The 21,331-nt window shown below is 38.1% G+C and overlaps 1 protein-coding gene across 2 annotated transcripts in view; it reads left to right on the top strand.

Annotated features, from left to right (window-relative positions):
* Positions 1-2,451: 2,451 nt before the first annotated feature.
* rab3gap1 (RAB3 GTPase activating protein subunit 1) overlaps positions 2,452-21,331 on the top strand; it is a 71,539-nt gene continuing 52,659 nt past the window's right edge. For both annotated transcript variants that reach the window (XM_042426029.1, XM_042426030.1), the window contains exons 1-7: positions 2,452-2,539; positions 2,663-2,718; positions 9,066-9,144; positions 9,260-9,392; positions 12,161-12,239; positions 14,593-14,712; positions 18,892-19,057. In XM_042426029.1, the coding sequence (XP_042281963.1) occupies positions 2,522-2,539; positions 2,663-2,718; positions 9,066-9,144; positions 9,260-9,392; positions 12,161-12,239; positions 14,593-14,712; positions 18,892-19,057 (651 nt within the window). In that variant the 5' untranslated portion in view covers positions 2,452-2,521. The remainder of the gene's footprint in view (positions 2,540-2,662; positions 2,719-9,065; positions 9,145-9,259; positions 9,393-12,160; positions 12,240-14,592; positions 14,713-18,891; positions 19,058-21,331) is intronic.

A 21,331-nucleotide genomic window follows, 5' to 3' on the forward strand; every position in this document is an offset into this window, starting at 1 on the left:
GTGATGCAATCAGACATATGGGAAAGAATCATAGCATGCATAAATATCTTGGCTGTGTTCAAAGGAGACAGTTTCTAATATGTCTCAAATTTGCTAAGTTGTACTTTATCATTTTAACAGTTTTTTTTAACATGTTTCTTAAAGTTGAAATTTGGATCCAGCATCACACCAAGACATCTACACTTAATGTAAGATTATGACAGTAATGTAATGCTGTCTGTAATTGCCATACACTGTATACATTTAATGAAAATTAATAGATCAAGACATCATAATTATAGAAAGAGTACAGCTTCATTGTTAATCTGTTATTTCTTGGTTGGTGTGTATATTTCAGATTCAAGCGCCTAGTGCCTAGAGTGTCCATCACTTTAGCAGAGGCATTAGCCTCTCTGGTAGCCAATCAAGCTGTGCCTGAAAAATACAAAACCAGGTTTGTCAGTGTCATTATTGTGCTTGTTGTAATCATGAATATACTACAAGTGACTACAAACTATTCAGTCAATTAATTGATTAAGGATTTAAGAAGATTTATTTCAAAAAATCTTGAAATAATTAAATGAATAATTTTAACATTAGAGAGGGGCCAATGATGAAGGCCAACGGTGGTTTGACAGACAAAACTCAGACAGAGACTCACCACATATTTTACATTTATTGTACATTACACAGAATGAATTTATAGATATATTAATATATTTTTGTATATTTACTGCGGGCTGGCTAGTTGCAGTATGTGTCCAAGATAGATAGTTTGCCATTATGTTAGAATAGCATTGGCTTATAGAAATGGCTGTGAAACTCTATATTGGGTATGTTGGGTACCTTGTGAGATGGACATGGATACTCTGAGTCTTGAAATGTGTTCCCTGCCATTTCCAGATTTTGGGGACAGAGAAGTTGACACCTTCTGTCAACATTTTGGACCTGTCCTGAACTCTGCTGGTGTCTGTGTTGACAACATCCCTGACCAGAGGACTATCTTGAAGGCAAAATCTATGCAGAAAAAGAGAGCCTGAAAAGGATGTCCTGGAAAGCACAAAGAACATTGTTCTGATGTCCTCCACCTGCTGGACCTGGTCCTGTCTATCCTGCTTCTACTGCAAATTGCAAGTGAGGCTTCAACACAATGAAGCAGGCAAAGACTCAAACTTCTATTTTAATTCTTCCTCTATGAGTGCCAAAATGGTAAGTATTCACTCACTTAATGTCACTTGTCCTTGTTTTCTGAAACTGACATCTGCCTCCCTGTCAGATCTCCTCATGGTACAACTTAGATCACCAGATCCAACTATGACCCCTCCACTGCCATTGACCTGTGGCACACAGACACCATCTGCAGCAGAAGGCCAGACTTCATAGCAGGAGACAAGGAGGCTGAAAATCACTTTGAGAGGGAACTGTCTGAAAAAGACTGAACATAGTACTACAGATTAAAAAACAAAATATACACACAATATTACTGTTATTATCATTACTACTACTATGAGTATTATTACTCTGAACTTATCAGTTAATTATTTGTATTTGTTTTATTGTTAATTACTCTATAATTGTTATATTCTCAAAATCTTTAATAAATTATCCTTCTTGCACTTAAAGGTCAATACCACTGAATTTATCAATTGAAATGTGTTACACTTTAATGCTGAAACAGTTGAATTAATAACAAGCTCAAGCTCATCACTGGCCAGTTTACAGTACAGCCATTCAGACAGCAGGCCAGACATTTTGATAGAAGTACAACAAACATTATACAGAATTCAAATGATGGGTCTTATAGTAATATTTTTATTGGCACATATTGGTATCAAGCGAAATGAAATGGCAGATAAGGTTGCAAAGGAGGCCACAAAAAATAATCACATTGATTTGGCAGTTAGCTTCAGCAAGACAGAAATCAAGATTATTACTAAGCAGAGTTTGAAGGAAAGGTGGCAAAAGCAATGGCAGGAAGAGAGGAAAGGACAATAGTTTAACAGAGTTCTTAGGAAAGTGGGAGAAATGAGGTGTGCAGGAAGGAACAAGAGAGATTAGACAATACTATCAAGACTTAGATTTGGACACACAGGACCAAACAGTACATTTTTCAAAATACATAAACATAAAACAGGCAGATGTGAATACTGTGGGCAAGAAGAAATGTCAGAAATATGAAGAAGAAAGAAGGCATCTGATTAAAGGAAAAAAAAGATAAAAAGATAAAAGTAATATATATTCTACAAAAGAACTCATGAAATGAGTGTTATCGAATCCTATTTAAGTATCTTAGACTAACTAATTTGATTAAGATATGAGAGGGTTTTTTTGTTTTGTTTTGTTTTGTTTTTTTGAAAATTGTAAATACCAGACATTCGGATTCACACTCAATACCAGATGGTGGCGGTAATGCGCCAATTCGTTGTTTGCCAACCGCCAATAAACCACAACGAAGAAGAAGAAGCGGCAGAAGAAGAACAACAACAAGAAGAAGAAAAGTCGACGTCAACAACGAGGAAGAGAATAATAACAAGACACTAACATGGCTGCTGACAGTGACGTGAGTTTCTTTAGCCAAATTACTCAGTGAAGGAGGACAACGCGGTTGTCCAAACGTGAATCCCCAGTTAAAACAACAGTATTGAATTTATTTTTATTCTTAACCTGTTTCTTTCTCTTCCAGCCCGAGTCAGAGGTGTTTGAGATCACTGATTTCACCACCGCATCAGAATGGGAACGGTAGGCGAGTTTATCCTTACTTTGCTGACTATAATTGGTGGTTTATACCTATTATACATTAGATTATAACAATAATTTAAAGTAATTAGGATATCTAGTACGGCGTTTTGTCCTCACGTTATAACAAGATATTTTCGTATTATGACCAAATCCCATTTTAAAGAGAACCGTAACTTAACGTAATAACAACGTACAGTTTCATTTCATTATTAAAAAAAGAACTTATGTCATTTAAACAAGACACTTTTCTTGTTATATCTGTTTGTTGGTGTTACAAAATGAAACTGCCCTTTGTTGTGAAAAGGTACCAGTCAATGACTAACACAAGCAATCATAGATGATTGATCTGGATGTGATAGGGTTTTTCATTTTCTTTTGATTCATTTTCGTTTTTCGTAATTTTGTTTTTCAGAAATAACATTATCCATCTCTTTTTCTTTTTTTTTTTTTTTTTTTTTTTACATTATCATTAAAAATGATAAAAAGTGTACACAAAATACAAGGGCAACCTGACTTACTCTGCTACTTATTCTTGTGCGTCGTTGCAGTCAGGGTTGGGGTTTGCATTTTATCCAATCTTAATCCAGTGTTGAATTGGTTTGGTGCATCTGACTTCATAATTGAATCTGCTCATCAAATTTAAATCCATTAAAATCCCTCTCACTATCCCTTTATGTTCAGTATTCAATGTTTGAAGAAATTAAAGTCATAAGTAACTACAACTGAAAAGATGCAGCTGAAATCTGCAGGCTGAAAGCACACAAACAATTTTGAGTGGCAGGCTAACTCATGTTGATTACCTGTAGTTGCAACTTGAAAATTAAATTTTAAAAAATGCAAACGAGTGCAAGTTTGTGCCAAAGACCAGAGTAGAATAAATACTCATAGCACGGAAGATATGAAATGTTGATTAAATATGTATCCAATGAAATAACAGTAGCCTGCTCTATTTTTCTCAAGCAACTTCCTCCAAATACTGGAAGTCCTGATTCAGAACTAATAACCTGATAACCTTAAATTATTGATCTGATATGAATGACAAGTTTGACTTGAGAATGCGAAATTGGCGTGACGTGATCGGCTGATTATTTTACTTGAGAAGACTACTGTGTCACTCCTTGTTAGTATTGTGTAAGCTACAAAAACACTCTTTTTTGATCAGACTTATTTGATTATACAGTGAATGAATTATCTTTCCTCATAAATGATCTTTGGTTGAGTAGACATCGGTTTGCAGAGAGCACATAAACCTGACAAGAGCCAAATTTAATTTTGTCATCAAGTTGCTCATAGAATTAACATTGATTAAAGCTGCAAGCAGCGTTAAATGATAAAAATGTGTTCAGGCCTGGACTCTTATCAAGCTTGAGAAATTTGGGGCAGATTGGACAATGTAAAGTCGAGTTACAACAACTTCCTGTTTAATGCCCCAAATGCGTTTTGGGCAAAATTGTCCAGCACGCCATGCCAAAGGCATTCCATGAAAACTAAAAAGCTTTGCAATTTAGTATTGAAAACGTCTTTTGATGTCACCTATTAAATTTGAAGTCACTTTGGTTAAACCTCTTGGGGGAGTTTGTTAAAATATGTCTGTCAATGGCATCACTTTGTGAAAAAAATGCACAATTTATAAAAAAATGGCTGACTTCCTAGTGGACTTAGGTGTTGCTCCAGGAGTTTGTTTTTTTTTTAAATATGGAAATGGTACAAATGCCTACCAAATTTCATAAATCTATGCCTAAAATTAAAGGTGGGGGCTTTGACTTTGAAATTTTTGACATAATTAAAGTAATTAGGGGGAGCTACAGAGCCAAAATGCCACGCCCAAGCCCAATTTTGATATTAATATAAGATTTATTCGTTCAAACATACATGCAAAGTTTTGTTAGTTTTCATGCATGCTAAAGGCCTCAAACATGTTCGTAAAATGAAAATTGATGCATGAAATCCAATGGCTGACAAAATGGCTGACTTCCTGTTGGCGAAAAAATTTGAAAAAATATCTTTATATCAAGAATGATGAGAGCTATGAACCCACTGAATAACATACACATTAAAGAAACTTTGTTCTAAATTGACCCTGCGTTTGGGGGCGTTATGGAGCCTGCTGGCCACGCCCGAGCCCAATCACTAAAGAACTTTACGATTTTTGCAAGTTCTGATGTGTGTGCCAATTTTCAGAAGTTTTTGAGCATCGCAAGCCCCTCAGAAATGCAATAGAGGGAATAATAAAAATAATAATAAAAGCAATCTTCACAATAAAGCATCATCAAAGTCTTAAGGCTTTTCTGACCAAATTTGAGATGGATCTGTTCATCCTGCTAGGCACAGGTCATAAAAAACAGCACCTGCAACTTCCTGTTGCCAGTAGGTGGCGCTATGACTATAACTCAATACTGACACATAGATGTGTTGAGGTCAGAACACTTAGGAAGCATGAGATATTTGAGGCAGATTGAACAATGTACTTTTGAGTTACCACAACTTCCTGTTTCATGGCGTAACATCAAAATTCGCTGCATCGCCACAGCAATGGCGTTCAGTGAAAACTCAAAATTTTGATAACTTTTCATCACAAAAGTCTTTGGATGACACTGACCAAGTTTGAAGTCAGTGGGATTACATCTCTAGGAGGAGTTTGGTAAAATACAACGCCTGGAAATGGCAAAATCTGCACAAGAATTGAAATTAAATTCAAAATGGCTGACTTCCTGTTGAATTTAGGGTATGGCTGCAAGAGGCTTTTTTGTGTGTCTGGACATGTTACATGTGCCTACCAAATTTTGTTTATCTACATGAAATTGAAAGAAGGGGCTTCAAATTTGAAATTTTGTAGGGGGCGCTCTCGAGCCATTTTGCCACATCCACCTCCTAGACCCGTATAATATGCAATTTTTCACCACTTCTGATGAATGTGTAAAGTTTTTGAGCATGTTTAGGCCCTCAAAATGTGTTTTGTTTTTTTTTTTGGAAAAAGAATAATAGAGAGGAAATTCCTTCAATTACAAGAGGGCCTTCACACCGTTCAGTGCTCAGGCCCTATAATAGTAATAATAAAATAATATATAATATTAATATTAAATAACAGGCGACCAAATGAAACAGTCCGTTACCTTGATTAAAATTATAGGTTTCTCTGGGTCTGAAAAATGTTGGAAACATTTGGGATAATGTAAGTACACAACTCAACAAAATATATAACATAGGTCTAGTTGTTTTTAGACATTTTAATGTGGAATAATTACATATTATAGCTCTAAGTGCATTAGGCCACGCTTTCAAAGGTTTGCTAACCAATTACAGACAAATTGTAAGTGATATCCAAAAACAAATGAATAACTTTTGTTCGTGGTCCTCTAAATACGATATATACCAATTTTGGTATATATTTGATTAGATGAAATATGTGCCAACATAAGAAAAACATGTGTTAATCAAAAAATCCAAAATGGCAGAAAAATTTTTAGGCGCAAATGGGCTGGCCTATATCAGTCTAATCAGCATCATCCAAGGAACATATCAAATATTTTTTTGATAGGACTTACCATTCATGAGTTATTAGCCAAAAGGTAAAACATGTAATAACTGACCACATGGTGGCGCTATTGGTACCATGTTTTAATATATTAAACATTCTCACCTGGGACACCTGTATCTCAAATATGAACAGTCTAGTACTTTTAGTTTTTGAGATATTAGCTTTCAAACATTCCTCCCATAGACTTTCCATTATAAATTTGAATATTTTAAAAAAATATATAAAATCACTGTAAAATAATAGCATAAATGTCATTAAAGAGCTGAACATTTTAATATTTGAATTATTTCTGTCGCTCAAAGTATGGAGGAAAAAACATGCAGAATAATAATTATAATAATAATAAATAAAGATTTGGATGACAATAGTGTGAATGCTGAAAGTATTTGGATATCTATCTTGGTTGATCTAACCCCACTCCCATTGCCCTGGGGTCCGTTTCACAAAGCAGGTTCAACAAACTCTGAGTCTAATCCTGAACTCTGAGTTGATCTACTCTGAGATAGGAAACTCTGAGTTTCCGGTTCCAGAACAGCTGATTTGAGTCAGTTTATTCAACTCGGAGTAGTTTCACCTGGAGTTAAGCGCGTGCACCACAACTATAAAAGCCAGCATCAATGGAGCCCCGATTCAACGAGTCACCATGGCAACGGGGAAGAGGAGGGCGGCGTTTTTCGCCCCACTAGAACTAGAAATCTTAATGCGATAATACGGCGAGTTTGAACATGTTTTCAAAAAGAAGTGCAACACCGCTGCAGCTGCAAAAGAGAGGGAGACGGCGTGGGAGAACATCGCTGCTCGGGTCAATGCCTAAGTTTAAATGTAGTCCTTTGCAATCACAATAATATTACAGAGGAAAACTGCTTGATTGGTCGCCTATTAATTTATTTCATTTAGGTCCAATCCCGCGAGGGAGAAGCGCACTTGGCAGCAGTTTAGGATGAAATATAAAAACATTGTTCAAACAGGTGAGACCTCGGCATAATCTCATGGGGGAACCTCATTTTGATCATGTTTTACATTGTAAAGTAAATATTAAGTGGCTGTTTGACTGAGCAGCTGTTTTATCCCCAACATAATGCTGGTTTCACACACATAAATGTCTTCTCATTTACATCATGTTCTTTTAAATAATTAAGCCTATTTAAACTAACACAGACTTCTACTCAGCCAACAGAAAGAAGGCAGATGCCCGTAAAACACCGCCACCTCTAACGGAGGCAGAGGAGCTGGTCATAAGCCAGAATTTAGGAAGGCCAGTGGCTGGCCCCGACATTGTACAAAAAACTTCCGTTTGCAAAGAAATGCAGCGCAACACACAATATCTGCTGGGTAATGTTGCAAATGTAAGGACGGATTAGGTTGTGTATGTAGATGATGAACTGTGACGTGAAACGGTACCGCTCAAAAAGATAATTGTCTGGAAATGCTAGAACATCTATGCGCGGTCTGATAACCATCTCTCAATGAATATTTAATTCTCTGCGCAGTAATGCTGCACCTTCATCCACGGGATCGTTATCAAAAGGACATGCCATGTTAGTGAAAAATGTTACTGTGCCTAATGGACTTCTAATATACTGACTCTGATTTTTTTAATGATTTTTTTAAATGACAGACGGCAGAACTAGGCTACGCCAAAACTCGCCTGCTGACTGAATGAATGAGGAAATCAAATGGAGTGTGTGGCTCTGAAAGAGGGCGGAGACTGAGAGAAACTCGAGGTTCATTGAGAAAAACCTGGTCCCGACCAGGTTAGGTTCATAGAGTCTGTTACTACGGTAACTGACCGAGAGCTTAAGTTACCCCTCTCTCTGAAACAGGCTAGAGTTATCCCTCTTTCTCTGGTTTGAGTTACATCCCTTTTTGAAACGGAAAACTCAGAGTTTCCCTCATTTCAGGGTTAACAGACCCTGAGTTTTCACTAAACCCGCTTTGTGAAACGGACCCCTGGTCTCTTACAACACACGCAACACACTCCACACACAGACACACATCCATCAACTTGCTTACCTTTAGTCAGAGATGTTATATTCCTTAGTTTGTCTTATACCCCTTTGTTATTGCCCTTTCTTTTTGTCGTACCATCTGTTATCTCTCTTGGTTGTTTATGTGTTCCTGTACTTACTGTACCCACCATTATTCACAATTTTTTTAAAAATTAAAAAAATTAAAAATCGCAGTTCAAATCCATTTATTATAAGCCTTGTTTTACCATTGCTATTTTGTGATTATTATTTTGTATACCGTGCTATCACTTACAAAAATGTGAAGGATTAGCCTACTTCGGGACATAGCATTTATTTCATCAGTGAGCATATTTGTTAAACTTTTCTTCTTTCTAATGTCTAAGTGTTTTGTGAAAAACTACAACCTATATTGTTTTTTTTATAAATATTGTAATGATAATGATATGTGAGCATATTTGTTTAACTTTTCTTCTTTCTAATGTCTAAGTGTATTGTGAAAAACTACAGCCTATATTGTTTTTTTTTTTTATAAATATTGTAATGATAATGTTTCAAAATGATGTGAAAATGCATAGTTTTTAGTGAAATAACCCTAAACCCTCTGACTAATGGACACAATCCCACTACAACCACACCACCTCAGAGCCCTCTGAGGAAAAAACCTAGAGGAAACACTGACACAATATGTGTATTGTTGGAAACAACACCTGTATTAACATCATATGCCAACATTAGCCTTTATGATATATGATGTGTACAATGTAAAAATGATTTAGCATACAGTGCATGTCCAACTAATCCCTGTTGCTGACAACAAAACTAATTTTATCTACTTGCAGCTTCGTGTCCAGAGTTGAGGAAGTGCTAAATGACTGGAAGCTGATTGGAAACTCGGGAGGAAAGTCGTCCCCAGAGAAGGTATTGTGCTCTCATTCAGCCTTGAATGTTCAGATGAATAACACCAGTGAGCAGTATGCTGCCAGTATATTCTTCACCTTCACTTTGTCATATCACTACATTATATTAAACACAGGGTGAATACACCAGTGGTACCTGGGAGGAGAAGTCTCAGGAGATTAACTTTGCTGATTTTAAGTTCTCCATTACTCACTACTTTCTGAAACAAGAATGTGAGAAGGACGATGGAAAGGACGAGCTCGAGGAGGGTAAAGTCATGTCTTAATGTGCCATAATATGTAATCTACATGATGTTGATGATAGCAATGTTTAAACAGTTCCATTTTAACTTCATATTTACAGTAGTGCATTCTCATTTGCATTTTTTTGCAATGGTGTGTATTCAATACTGTGAAAGGCTGTATGGGATTCATTTTGTTTAACAAAAACAAAGAAATGCAGGATTACAAATCATCCAAAAATAAATGCAACTCGGAATTATTATCATTCCAAAATATGACAGAGCCACAATGTCAAATGCAAAGAATTGTGATTTGCATCCACAGTTGAACTATATTGCCTTCTTTTGGTTTGCGTTTCTTATTAGGGCCCGAGCACAAAAGTGCCAGGGGCCCAATGGTCCCTGGCACTGAAAGTGCGAGGAACTTATTGTTTTTGAAGGTATTATTATTATTATTATTATTATTATTATTATTATTATTATTATTATTATTATTATTATTATTATTATGCCCCCATGCTTTGCATTGAGGGGCTTGGGATGCTCAAAAACTCAAGAAAATTGGCAAACATGTCAGAACTGGTGAAAAGTTCTGCAGTGACTGTGCTCAGGTGTGGCCTGCGGGCTCCATAGCACCCCCAAACACAAGGCCATTTTGGAACAAAGTTTCTTTGATGTGCATAAAATTCGGTGGGTCCATGGCTCTCATCATTATTGACATAATACATATTTTTTTCAAATCTTTTTAACAGGAAGTAAGCCATTTTGAATTTCGTGCGTCAATTTTCATTTTACGAACATGTTTGAGGCCTTTAGGATGCGCGAAAACTTCACATATGTACATATGTTCGAATTATTATTATTATTGTTGTTAATTAAAGTATTGTGATTAGTATCACAATTGGGCTTGGGCATGGCATGTCGGCTCTACAGCGCCCCCTAATTACTTTTGGCATTTTTGAGGTACTAGGACTCCTGGAAAACTCATAAAACTTTGCACGTTCATCAGAAGTGGCGAAACTTGATATCAGATATGGGTTCTTGGCTTGGATGTTAAATTTTTTCTTTTTTAAATTTAATTAAAAGCCCCCACTTTTAAATTTGACATAGATTAACAAATTTTGGTAGGCACATGTAACATGTCCAGATGCACAAAAAAGTCCTAGCAGGTTGAACTGATCCACCTCAAATTTGGTTAGAAAAGCCTCAAAACCTCAATGACACTATATTTATTTACTATGTAAATACAGCATAGCATAGCATTGGTCATATAGCTGCAAGCTAACTCTGCTTTGTGGCTCCTATGCTTGTTAAATCAGCCAGCAGACTTGTGCAGTAGCTGCTGGCACTAGATAACTTAGTTACTGAGGCTTAGGCTGGCTCTCATGTCTTCTGCCGTAAAGAAAAGAGTCTGCTATGAGCAGGCCACACGAGAGAGCAGAGAGCTGAGCAGCTCCAACAGCTGCCATAAGGGGAAAGAGAGAGAAGTGGAGAATCTCTAGTTTTGTTAACCTGGGTCCATGGCTGGAGTTCACACTTAGGTACGAACAACCAAGGACTGGGGAAATTGAGTTTCTTGAGGACTCCCTTTGTTTCTTAGAGTCTTGGAACATGTGGTTGGCTGGTGAGACCCAACACCTACTACACTGAGTTGTTATTCTGCACATTCATTTAACACATCTCTTCTTATAAATCTGGTTATTAACAAACAGAAATCACAGGAAAATGGTGAGTACTGTGCATTCGTGCACATATTGTTATGTTAAGAGTGGGATGATGAAACGGAAGGACTGGTACCTTTCTAGTAGGACCTCCGTCCAGTGTCATAATGAATGATGAGATGGTGACATCTTGCACCTAATTACCAGGACCTAGTAAAAAGAAAAAAACAACAAATCAGTTTCATTGACCAGTAAAAAGTTCCTTCATTGAGGCCTGCTTGGAGGAAAAAATAAAGCTATGTCAAATTTAATAATACACTGTAAATGTTCAGAAACACCAACAGTTCTATGGACTTTGAAAAACTATCTGACTGCTCAGAGAAATTGATAAAATCTTTGCCCTCAATGCAAGAATGTGGTCACACAATACTGGTGTTGTCATTACACTGTATATATGAAGATTTTGTCATCAAGCTCAGGAAAACTGAATCATGCAAAGAAAAACTAAGAATTGCAAACCAAAAATAAGAAACGCAAACCAAATGACAGGCAATACAATCAAACTGAGGCTGTGATTTGGATGCAAATTACATTTATTTGCATTTCACATTTTAGTTCTTTTGTCTTTTGTTATAATTTTAGACTAATTATCATTTTTTATTGTTGGGTGGTTTGCTATCCCAAATTTCTCTGCATTTTTAAGGGACAAAATTAATCCCTTACATAGCCCCTTTCTATAGAGAAGGCATGAACATTAAGTCTGAAAAGAATGACAGTCTCGGAGAGTGACCTATTGAGCCCTGAAAACTCACAAAAGGCAGTAAAAGCTTATCAGACAAGTCAAAATTTTAGCTCCACTTAGTTAATAAATTAAATTAAAACAGATTGAATATTACTCTTCTGTTTATCTTTCACTACATCATTTCATTTTTCAACTCTGTTTGTTTTTTTCCCAGCACACAGTTAATTTATCTATTACATATTTTTCCCACAAAAAAATCCCAATTATCATGCCTACATTTAAAATTTTCCTTATGCTCATATGTTTGTTGTAAAAAAATAATAGTAAGGAAAAGTTAACAGTTAAGAGAATGCACCCAGTCATCCCTCCACCAACTCTCTTTCCTGCGTACAGATACCTTCCCTTTGGCAATGCAAGACCTTCTGTGCATGAACAATGACTTCCCTCCGCGAGCCCACTGCCTGGTCAGATGGTAAGTTCAGTCATTCAGTATGTTTACATGCAAACAGAAACCAGGTTACTCACAAAATCAAGTTATGCAGAAAATCAGACCTGGCTTTTGTAAAATTGTTAACATACGGCAGGTCAGTAATCAGATTTTACTTCTACTTCAGTCTTTTCTTTGGAGTATGGCTTACTTCATTGAGATCACAGTTGTACCTTACAACAGAACTGGTTTCTCATACCATTGCTATGTTGACGATACCCAGCCCTTTCTGTCATTCCTGCCAGAAGACCACACAGTCTCGGCTTGGATCTCATCATGCCTTGCCGATATATCAGCATGGATGAAAGAACGCCACCTTCAACTAAACCTCTCTCAGACCAAGCTCCTTGTTATTCCAGCCAGTCCCTCTATACAACAAGACATCAGCATCCAGCTCAAATCAACCCAACTAAGCCCCACAAAGTCTGCCCAAAACTTGGATGTCATGATCGATGACCAACTAACCTTTAAGGTTCATGAGGCCTCAATTGCTCAGTCGTGTCAATTTGCCCTGTACAACATCAGGAAGATCAGACCCTACCTGTCTGAGCATGCAGCACAACTCCTGGTACAGGCTCTCGTAATATCATGCATTGATTACTGCAACTCCTTACTGGCAGGCCTCCCCGTATGTACGTTCAAACCTCTGCAGATGATCCACAATGTGGCAGCACAGTTGGTCTTCAACCAGCCCAAAACAGCATGTCACCCCACTGTTCGTATCCCTCCACTGGCTCCCAGTCGCTGCCCGCATCAAATTCAGAACCCTGACACTTGCTTACAAAATAGCAACTAAAACAGCTCCCGCCCACCTGAACTCCCTCATTCAGGTCTATGCTCCCTCCTGCTCACTACATTCTGCCAATGAAAGGCGCCTGGTACCACCACCATAACAAGGCCCTAAGTGGCTAGCTAGACTCCTCTCTTCTCCCTCTCAATCTTTAAGAATTAAAAGACTAAAGGCCCAGCTCTTTCACAAACACCTCAGCACTTGATGGACTGAAGGAAAAAAAATCTACTTTTATACATTCTATGCACTCTATGCATTGCCTCTGTGCACTGCCTGTTGCCACCTACGTCCTTTCGGACTCAGACTTAGCTTTATGGCACTTAGTTGTGTTGTTCTCTCCTGACTAGATCCCTGCTTGTATTGTATCAGCTCTCAGATGTATATCGCTTTGGATAAAAGCATCTGCTAAATTAAATTGTAAATTGCAAACATGTCTGAATTTTACAATCAACTTTTTAGCTATATGTCATTGATTACTAATAATCCACCTTTCAATCACAAAACGGCTAACTAGAACACTCTTAAACTGATGTCAAAGTGAACTAGAATGTTTCTGAAGAAAATGCATGTGAGCTAGAAGCTGTTAGCGGCTGCTGCTCATAGCCGTTGCCACTACCAGTGACTGCCAGCTGTTGCATGCTGCTGCTACCGCTGCAAGCTGCTGCTCCAGCAGCAATTTTTTAAATCTGCAGGTGAAATTGTATCAAATGCTACAGACTTGCTCAGCATCCCCATTTGTACAACTCTATTGGATTTGGTTATCATTGAATAGTAAATGTAAGAGATATGGCAGTTGTAGTAGTAGTATGGTGGTGTTTTACTGATGGCCACAAGGTGGGGGTGCCATGCTTCAATATGTGGTGCACATTTTCATGGAGACCATGTGTACCAAGTTTCATTTTAGTAAAGACAACAGATTGCAGAAATATCATGTTATAAAGTTGCTTTAACGACCCTGTGTGTAGAATTGTATGAAATGTTACACACTTGTGCAGTGTGGCTGTATGCACAACATTCCCAAAATTGGCTGTAATCGAATTTAGTGTTGAAGAGTTACGGCCCGTTTAGTGCATCAGGCCACACCTTCAAAATGTTAGTATTTAGCATCAGATTTTCCTCCTGATGAGGATGGCAGGTTGGCACCTTGCATGGTAGCCCTTGCCATCAGTGTATGAATGTGTGTGTGAATGGGTGAATGTTGGCATGCAATGTAATGGGCCTTGAGTGGTCGGAAGACTAGAAAGGCGCTATATAAGTGCAGTCCATTTACCATTTATCAGACTTTAGTTTCCTTATATATACATTCAAACCATATTTATCATATACCACATAAAACTATATTCATTGTGATTAATAAATAATCACATAATATCAACTGTATCAATAAACACTGCATTAAGCTAATGTCAACTATGACTGCATGTAGGCAGGCACAATTCAAAGATGCAAACTGGTTGCTAAAATAGACCAGGTGTGTAAAGATAGTGAAGTGGAGAACAACGTGCTGCTTATATGTGTGTTCATCCATAACTGGAACTGTGTTAACAGGTATGGTATACGAGAGTTTGTGGTCATCTCCCCTGGAACCAACTGTGAGGCCATCATCAGCGAGTCCAAATGCAATCTCCTTCTCAGCTCCATCTCGATTTCTCTGGCCAACAGTGGCTGGTGAGTCACCTTCATCACTCACTTTCGTCCTAATACAAATGTCTGTTTATAGTATTGGTTTGTTGTTTGTTTGAAAGAATCTGTTTTGTTATGTACTGTATGTAAAACAGTGTTTGCATTGTGATGCATGACAAATTACAGAGAAGTAGTACATTTGCATTTTCTGAAGGAAATTTGTGTGAGAGTCGGAAACTGTCCTCTGCTGCTGCTGCCAGCTGCTGCTACAGCTGCAAGCTGCAATTTTTAAAATCTTTTAGTGTTATCTAAAGGTGAAATTGTACCACATGCTACAAACTTGTTCAGCAGCCCCATATGTGCACCTCTGCTGAATTTGATTACTATGGAATATTATGACAGTTAACAAGTAGTATGGTGGTGTTTTACTAAAGACCACAAGGTGAGGCTATGGGTGCCATGCCTCAGTATGTCGTCCACATTCTCATTGAGAACTTGTGTACCAAGTTTCATTTTTATTAAAGACAGAATTGCTGAAATATCATGTTTTAACGTTACTTTAGTGCCCCCTCTGTGTAGAATTGTATGAAATGTTACACACTTGTGCAATCTGACTGTATGTACAACATTCCCAAATCTGGTTGTAATTCAATTTAGTATTGAGGAGCTATGGCCTGTTGCATCAGGCAGTGCCTTCAAAAGTTTGGTAACCAATTACAGACAAACAATAAGTGTACCCAAAAACAAACTCATAAGTTTTGTTTGAAGTCATCTAAATATAGTGTATACCAACGTTGGTGAAGATTAGATGAACTATGTGCCAGCTGAAGCAAAAAATGTGTATACCAAAAACCAGAAAAGTTTTCCAGGTGCAAATGGATGTGGCCTATATCAGTCGAATTGGCATCATCCAAGGAACAAATATTGTTTTGCTACACCTCAGGGTTCATGAGTTATTAGCCAAAACCTAAAACACATAATAACTGACCATATGGTGGCACTATAGGTACCACATTTTAATAGTTTAAGCATTTCCCCATAGGACACCTGTCCATGAGGTATGAATACTATAGGACTTTTAGTTTTTTAGAACATTCCTCCCATAGACTTTCCATTATAAATTGTAATACTTTAAAGAAATATAATAAAAAAAAAGAAAAAGAAAACTAAATTATAAAGAAAACTGAATGATGGCAGTATTGTCCTGAAAAAGCTTAACATTTTGATATTTTAATGGTTTCTGTAGCTGAAAGTATGCAGAAGTAGTAGGCAACAGAAAAACGTAGGGTAGAAAGAGCGACTATAATTGTGTGAGAGCTGCTTGCAGTGTTAATTAAAGAGGCCATATTATACCCCTTTTCCACAAGGTAACACAGTTCCTTGGGGTCTTAATAAAATGTGTCTGACATGTTTTGGTGAAAACACCACAAGGATCATGCGCCACTGCAGCCTTTTCATCCTGTCTAAACAGCCCCGTTCAGAACGGCCAGTCTGACTGTCAATAAACTTAGATTTTGCTGTTATTTAATTGCAATAAACAGATCGAAAGGATGCCAAAATAACTATATCATGATGTTGATTTGTAAAAAGCCCAAATTAATCCCTTGTCAGGTCTGTCTGCAAGACGACAAGCAAACAACTGTTAAAATGCTTGTGTTTTGAATGGAGTTCTGATCGATCAGAGCTATGCTAACATTGTAGCTGCTCCATCCACACTCAAATTAACGCTAAAAACGCTCTAAAGGCATAAATACGGCAGCACCGTATTTATGCCTATGTTTATACATATAGATACCTACCTACTGTGTAGCTTGAAAATTAAAGATATCTACATACTTGAAAATTAAATAAACTCGCCGGCATTTAAGATGTTTATTACTGATGACAGCAGCAGAGGTGGTGTGTGACTCTGGTGTTAGCTCCGGCTAGGTTGAGAAGCAAGATTGAAGATAAATCCACTTAATCCCAAAATTTAAAAATTTAGTCCTGCTGCCAGTAAACTGCTCTAGATCAGAACAAAATGGAGTGTTTATTCCTCCAGAAGACAGCAGCAGCAGCACCGCAGGACACTTCAGCTCTGCTACCTGGCTACCTCTCTCCTGCAGAGCTTGCCGGGGCTCAGCAGCCTTCTGTCGACAAGCAGCGGTTCTGTCCCCCGGTCCAGCCCCGAGATACGGATGAATTTTTCGCCCTTAGCTTAATTTAGCTAGCTTTGCCCCATGTGATGTCAGAAGGGTATCAAATCTGAATGGCTTGTTGAATCACATGAGTACAGAACAAGACAGCCCACACCAAACTGACTGGGTGGTCTTATTTCACAGCTTATATGCGAGTGTGCGGTGGTTATCTAGCAATATCAATACAGTTTTGAATGACCTATTGTACTTACCAAACTAATACCTGAAATCTCAAAATGTGGTAACTTACATTACTAAGAAGAAACACATGCAGTCAGGTGATCACTCATGTTAGAAACAAAGTTCAAGAGAAGAGAAAACGTCAATTAACAGAACGACTTATCTGCTTCAACTTTGATCTACTGTACTTAGTTGTGTGCACACAGTTTCAATGTGCAATGAGAAATTATTAGAGACATTTCATTTTTGTCCAGTTTCAGTTTGACCTCCAAATAAAGTGTTATGGATAATGTAGATAAACTGCTAGTTTGTTTCCAACCTGTCTAATCATCTGCTTGTTTCTTGACCCCTTGGACTTATTTGTAGTGATGCTTCAGTGTTTCCTTCTCAACAAGTACTATGGTGATTATCATAACAGATAGAACCAGAGTCCGAGCCAGAGCCTCAAAGGTAAAATCCGAGTTGTAATTAAAGCTGCAAGCAGCAATGAACAGGCCCTCGCACCTTGTGTATGAGCCACAGCAGTTACTGTTAACACAGAGTGACCAACAAACCACCACCTGTGTGGTGGTGAACCCTCTGTGCTGAAGCTAGGGGACAGACTGGAGCCATTTTCATGGGGCAGACAAATAAATCAGAGTTCAGAGGATGATATATGACATTAACTGACATGTGCATCATCAAATAATAATCTGTCAGACAGAACACCACAAAGTAAGTAGGTAGCAAAAACTCTTCAATGGAGTTAAAATGTTTTAAAATTGACATTAGTGTTGTTTTAACTGCCCACTCTATCCAGTGTTGCTGCTTTACATTACATTGTAATACCATACAGGATAAAGTTTTGCTTCATGGTCTGTCAGACTTTTAAAAGGATGTTAGATGTTAGTTTCAGTTTTTAGTTTCAGTTATTATGAAATGCAAAATGCTGATTTCATCTGATGATTTGTCTTTAAGTCAAACTGTTGTCTTGGTTTGGCTTTAAGTTTGAGCAAAATAAAAAATCCCTCAGTCAGTTTTGTTATTTTGTTATATTCCAAACATTGATCTATATTAAGGACCACATAGACGGTGTGAGAATTGAGATTTGTGGAGCACTCCAGGAGTGGAATGGTTGCTGCGCATGCCACATGTCCACAACATCCCTGGTTTGAGTCTAGCAAGGGACCTTTGTTGCATGTCATACCCATGTCTCTCTTCCCTAGTTTCCTGTCGGCATAATTATCAGAGATCATTATTAATTATTAAAAATAATAAAATTATTAATATGACTTAATAACGGGGCACCACCCAGAAACCGGGGCTACTAACCAGACAGTGATGTAGTCTCATAAAAGAGTTCATAAGTGAACAAAGGTTTGAGTTCGAGCTCTGACTCTCTCAATCAGCCGCTTTTCACAATATATAAACACAATAATGCGACTCCAAAGTCTGACTGAAACTAAAACAAAGTAGCCTGTAGATGTCTAAATAAGAAAATGTGCCTGAATTTAATTGTTTGTTAAATTCAGGCACATTCATGCTATGAGGAAGAGCTCTGCTCTGCCTGTCTTTCTCTCACTGTGCTGTCTGGCTGCTAAGATGCACAATGTGCTGGATAACACAAGAGAAAATGAGAGCATCTTTGTGAAATGGAATGTGGCACAATAATTGTTTTATCTTGATTATCTTGTCCTCATAATCGTTGGAAGCCAAAATCATAATTGAAAATCAAATTTGATTTATTGCCCAGCCCTGTTGTGTAGTTTCAGAGGAACCCAGCATGTTTGGAAAACCTGCCCCTGGATATAATTGGTATCTAAGAGATATAGCTAACGTATTGAATTTTTCATAGTAATGGCTGCTCCTTTTTATCTTGTGCATTCAGCCAGGTGCCCATGTTCGTGCAGATCCAGCAGAAGTGGAGGCGGATGTACGCTGGAGAGTGCCAGGGACCAGGTGTGCGCACTGAATTTGAGATGGTCCACCTCCGCAAGGTTCCAAGCCAGTACAACCACCTGTCTGGCCTGCTTGACATCTTCAAGTCTAAGACAGTAAGTGCTATGGGATAATACACACAGAAAAAATGGACTTAATGGAATAAATTTGATCTATCATACAGCTTTAACTTGGACACATGCTCAATACGCCTTTCACTAGAGGGCATTTTTAATTTGTGTTCCTGCCTCCAGGGGTTATGTATGAATGGACAAGGATTTCCTCTTTTTAAGTTAATGTTATATAATTTTTCTGTACTGGTGGTTGTGGTTTAAATGAACTGTGGTGCCTGCTTGATTTGGTTCACTTAGGCTGGTCTAAAAACTATCAGGGGACACTATGGACACTAATTCATGCAAGTGTCGACCAAACAACAGAACTGAGACAAGAAAAGACTGAGAAATGGAAGCTCTTGGTTTGCACCACAAACTGACCACTCCCAGTAGAGTTTTTCCTTTGCTCCGGGTCCGTCTGCTTTAGCAACGCTGAACCAAGCCAACCCACAATGAAATCAGTCTCCACTACAGCCTCACATCAGGGGATAACGGTTATGAGCCGTGCTGCTGCAGTCCCGTTCACTGACAGGGCCCACTGCGGACAACCTGTCACACCTCTGTGTGTTAAGCTCTTAGCATTTTTGTACCGTCAAGCTGATTTTTTTTTTTGTGGTTTGAAGTTTAGCTTCTCTTGTTTGTTCCTGTTTGTACTTGCAGATATCTGCCTTATTTTACTGTATCATAATCGCTTTCAGCCATATTGGAACTGTGTTAAGTTACTGCTGATGAAAGCCCAGCATTTCCTGTTTGTGCTGCTTCATATCAAAAGCTTTTAAATGACAGAATAATGGAATGGACTTTTATTGTGAGGAATTAATAGGAAATGAAATTTGTTTATAACTGAATTAGCAGAGCTTCATTAGCGGCACAATTTTACAATAAAAACTGGTCGACAAAATAAGAAATGGAGATATTTGGCGCTATTTGTTCAGTGGATCAGCTAGAAATAATTCCAGGAGGAATAGTACAATCAGAGACAGCCACAGTGAGATGTTTGATGAAGAGCTGCAGAAAACAGACTCTTACTGCATTTTCTGCAAATCAGCCCACCTCCAGCAGGTAAACAACTTCTTTACCTTGCTGTGTCATGTAATGGAAAATTACATGCATGGTGACTCAGCCTAAGTGCTCCCAGCATGTCTCAGTGTGACTACCCCAAAAACAATTGAAAAATGCCATGAGTTTGCTTAGAGGCAAACCTGTACCAAGCATAATCACAAATCTATCTTGTTTCATGAATTGAATCTGATATTGTTTGTTTTATAGGCCCTCTCCTCCCTCTCAGACGAGTCAGTCAGAGAAAAGTCGACTTTTGAGTAATCTCAAGCTAATTTGATCTTATCACTGTCACAGGTTGTCATTTGTAGAAAGTAGAGATACAAAACATGAGCATGTCATGCTGCTGATAGAGAGGAACTCATCTAATTGTTAACCTGGGTGAACTGAGTCTGGCGCAATTATTTAATTCAATTCTATATATTTCTGCGCAAATATTTCCAGCTGTTGCATTTCTCATGTACAAAACTGACATGAGTGCAGACCTTAACACAGATATTTTTTGCACACATTTCCCTTGGAAAGTGGTAAACAATTTGCATGTGTAAAAATCTGAATCGGCTTTATTGGCCAAGAATGTTTGAACACACAAGGAATTTGACTGGGGTTTCCGGTGGTTCTCATTGTAGTCCATACAAATGTACCAGAAGATACACATAAAACATCTTTTAATATTTAGTGGACAGTCCTTTGTGGTCAATGACTGGCTGAAGTGTTGGAGCCATAGACATCAGAAGACACCCTCCATCTTCCCTGGTGATGCTCTCCCAGACCATCACTGCTGCCACCCTCAGCTCTTACTTGTTGTGGGGGGGCTGAGCAAAAGTCGGTAGACTCAGCAGCTACATATACATGGCTACATATTTCTCTGTTCTCTATTTCTCTGTTTAGTGTCTTCAGGTTATGCTAACCCATTGTTGCTAACTTCAGAGCTAACCCCCTTCACTTTTCCAGCACTTGGGGTAACAACAGATGTGACTTTAGCATTTTTTAACTGACACACTGTAGTCTTTAATGTGCATTTACTGCCTGACTGACAAGCTAACATTTTCCACCACTCACATTCACCGTCACTTTTCTGCCGCTCGCTCTTTTGCTCAACCACTCACCCACCCACTACACACAAATATTCTGCTCTGCCCTGTTCCTTAAAAGGAGCTACGCTACCAACAGTTTCCCATTGACTCCTTGTGACCTATGAATTGGGGCATTGTCATC

This window comes from Thunnus maccoyii, chromosome 11 (assembly GCF_910596095.1).
Source record: "Thunnus maccoyii chromosome 11, fThuMac1.1, whole genome shotgun sequence".
Lineage (NCBI taxonomy): Eukaryota > Metazoa > Chordata > Actinopteri > Scombriformes > Scombridae > Thunnus > Thunnus maccoyii.